Here is a 2,874-nt window from a genome sequence, read left to right as displayed (position 1 = left end):
GCCCGCGAGGGGTTTCCTCTCTAGAAAACGCTGAAAACTGTGTATGAATGGTTGCGTGTTATTAAAATTGTGTTTGATACGAGACAGGAGCGGGTGCGTCTTTGTGTGATCGATCCTGTGGCAGACGGTGTAGGGTCGGTGCTGCGGAGCGCTGCCGGGGCCTGCCGGCGCCATCCGTGCCAGATGGAGGTAACGCATCAGCTGGAGCTGTTCCCTGGCTGCAGCGTGACTCTCCTCCTCTTTAACCACGTGAAAAATGCCGCTGCTCTAAGAAAAAAAGCTATGGAAGGATCCATTGAAGGAGCGTTAATAAATCCTGCAATGGTGAGCGCATGCTTGTGTCGTCCTGTCTGTCCTGCTTACAGTTCTGAAAACAGCGTGAAAATCCTTCTGTGTGGGAACTCTGTGAAAAACGACCTCTGCTTGTAATCGCCGTCACACGGGTTGCTATACATGGACTTTGCGTTCTCTGTGTAAATGCTCCTCCTTTGATTTCATTCCAGTGGCCTAGGGTGCGAGGGTTCATCTGTATAAAAGAGCGAGCCTTGGCAGGATTGGCCAAAACAATTGTCGTCTGGATTCACTTCACATCCTAGTTGCTGGAGCTATTTAAATCTATTTCCATCTGTAAAATGTAGTACTAATTGCTTAACGCTGTCAAAAATCTACTCTTTGGAGCCTTTGTTCTCATTTAAACCCATAACTCGTTTCTGAATCCAGTCTTTTTTGTTAGAATTAGCAAAGCAATAGTTAGAAAAGAGCAAAAAAAAAATTAATAGGGCAATTTACTGACAGTAGATTTATTAATGTGATTATTTTTTCAAAAGATTTCAGTAACCTGATTGAGAGAGTATAATCTTTATGTCAAGTATTACCCCATGCAGGAAATAATCACATTGACTTTGGAAGAGCAAGAATTGCTAAAATAACTAGCAGAATACTGTTCTGCTCACTTCTACGATTGCAGACTTAGGCTATCAAAATTAAGTGGTCATGATTTTTTCAGAGTTCAAAATATCATGCTGAATTTCTGTTTAACTTCTTCTGTTGTGTTTTACAGATTGTAGATCCTTTTCAAATTCTTGTGGCGGCCAACAAAGCAGTTCATCTACACAAGATAGGTAAAATGAAGACCAGAACTCTCTATGCAGAAATTATTTTCAACCTTTCGCCAAACAACAATGTAAGATTTACCGAACAAATGTCTTTTTTTGCCAGAGAAGCTTGCTAAGATTCATGTAGCCAAACTTAATATACGTATTCACTGAATTGTTTACCTGACTACTAATAGAAGTTAGTGTTATTTTTAATAACACTAATATGGTGTTACCTCTTGCAGCTTGTCAGAATTCCATTAATGTAAAATGTCTGTCAGTTTGTACTCTTGGTTTATTTGACCCAGTAACTGAAAAGGTTGCTTATATGTAGTGAGAAAGTGACTCATAATATTTTGATATTTTTCATGTCTTCTTAGATTTCAGATGCATTTAAAAAGTTTGGCATTTCAGACAGTGACACGGCAGTACTCATTGTTCTGGTTGTGGACAGAGAAAAAGCTGTTAATCTGGAAGATATAGCATCTCAGGTAGAAGGCCAACAGATTTCTCTAGATGAACTCCCCCAGCTAACAGACACTGCCAAAGTTAAAAAGGTATGTAGCCGAAAGAGGTGAATGGCTTAGAGAAAGAGAGAGTTTATTTAGTTGTCTGATTAAATATCAATGCACATAATTAACTTAGGATCTGTATTTCTTTAGCACAACTGGAAACTTGTTTTAACTTAACCTTGATTATTTCTTTCTTACAGTTTTTTTACTTGAAAAATGTTCTAGTTGTCACACCCTGACATCACAAATTTTAAGTCTTCAAATTCTTAACATTGTCAGGAAGTTGGAGCATAAAAATAAATTCCAGATTGCTGCCTACCATTCATGTACTTTTGCTTCCTGTTTTCTCAGGCAAATAGCCATTTAATTAAAAATAAATTTTCAGTCCTGAACAGTTTCATAATCTTAAGCATATAAATAGTCCCAGCATGGCAGGCTAAAATAAAAATGTGTTGATTAGTTGCTAGGAGCTGTGTTAGGGCATGTGTGCTCTTAACAGATTACAATATGCTAGATAGGTATCTTGAAGCATAAGTGTTTCACTTGAGAAAATTCAAGTAACTGAAATCATCTTGATCATTTCCATTGAAGTAATGATGGGAGACATATGAATAAAATTGGACAAATCATAGCATATAACACATGGAGCTAAAATTGCTGCTCTCATTCAGTTTCTTAGCTTTCCTTTATGTCTTACAGTTTCAGAATTTTCTTGGTTCCTCAGTCCCAATGTTGTCTTGCAGTTGGGACAATATAAGAATTTCTAATGTAAAAAGTGGGGGAGAGAGGGAAGTCTTTTCTTGTGTACGTATTTTTTGAAGATATGTTATCCATTTTTTTCTTCCTTATACAGCTTTTATGTTTTTCTTGTTCTTCTGCAGATGTACAAAGTTACTCCACAGGAAGAAAAAATCAGCACCTTATTGGACAGTATTGTTTGCAGAATGTCAACAAAAGATGTTTTATGAAAATGTGGAAATAAATTTTTTTTAAAGGAAAAAGAGGACTTTTTAAGTAAAAACACTTCATTGCAATTCATCCTGCATTTCAGAGAAAGTGGTGTAGTACTGACTAGTTTGATGACGTCTGAGCTTTAATCATAAATGAGCAAGCTTGGAGATGGGGGTAATCTCAACTGTGTTCTAAGCACAGAGAGCAATTCTGCTGTGCAAAGCGGCATTTGCCTTTGGCATTTCCGTCCATTTTCTTAACAAGAGAAAAATACCACTTTTGCCAGTACCTTGAGTTGATCATAAACAGAAGACTTG

General features: G+C 37.4%; 1 protein-coding gene across 1 annotated transcript; it reads left to right on the top strand.

The window, feature by feature from the left end:
• Positions 1-183: 183 nt before the first annotated feature.
• Positions 184-2,601, top strand: TPRKB (TP53RK binding protein). Its single transcript, XM_009704613.1, has 4 exons — positions 184-324; positions 1,061-1,183; positions 1,475-1,651; positions 2,488-2,601. The coding sequence occupies exons 1-4, from the start codon at positions 184-186 to the stop codon at positions 2,572-2,574; spliced, it is 528 nt and encodes a 175-aa protein (XP_009702915.1). The 3' UTR covers positions 2,575-2,601.
• Positions 2,602-2,874: the final 273 nt, after the last annotated feature.

This window comes from Cariama cristata, unplaced genomic scaffold (assembly GCF_000690535.1).
Source record: "Cariama cristata isolate BGI_N322 unplaced genomic scaffold, ASM69053v1 scaffold44227, whole genome shotgun sequence".
NCBI classification, from domain to species: Eukaryota; Metazoa; Chordata; class Aves; order Cariamiformes; family Cariamidae; genus Cariama; species Cariama cristata.
This window is presented reverse-complemented; position numbering and strand designations above follow the sequence as displayed.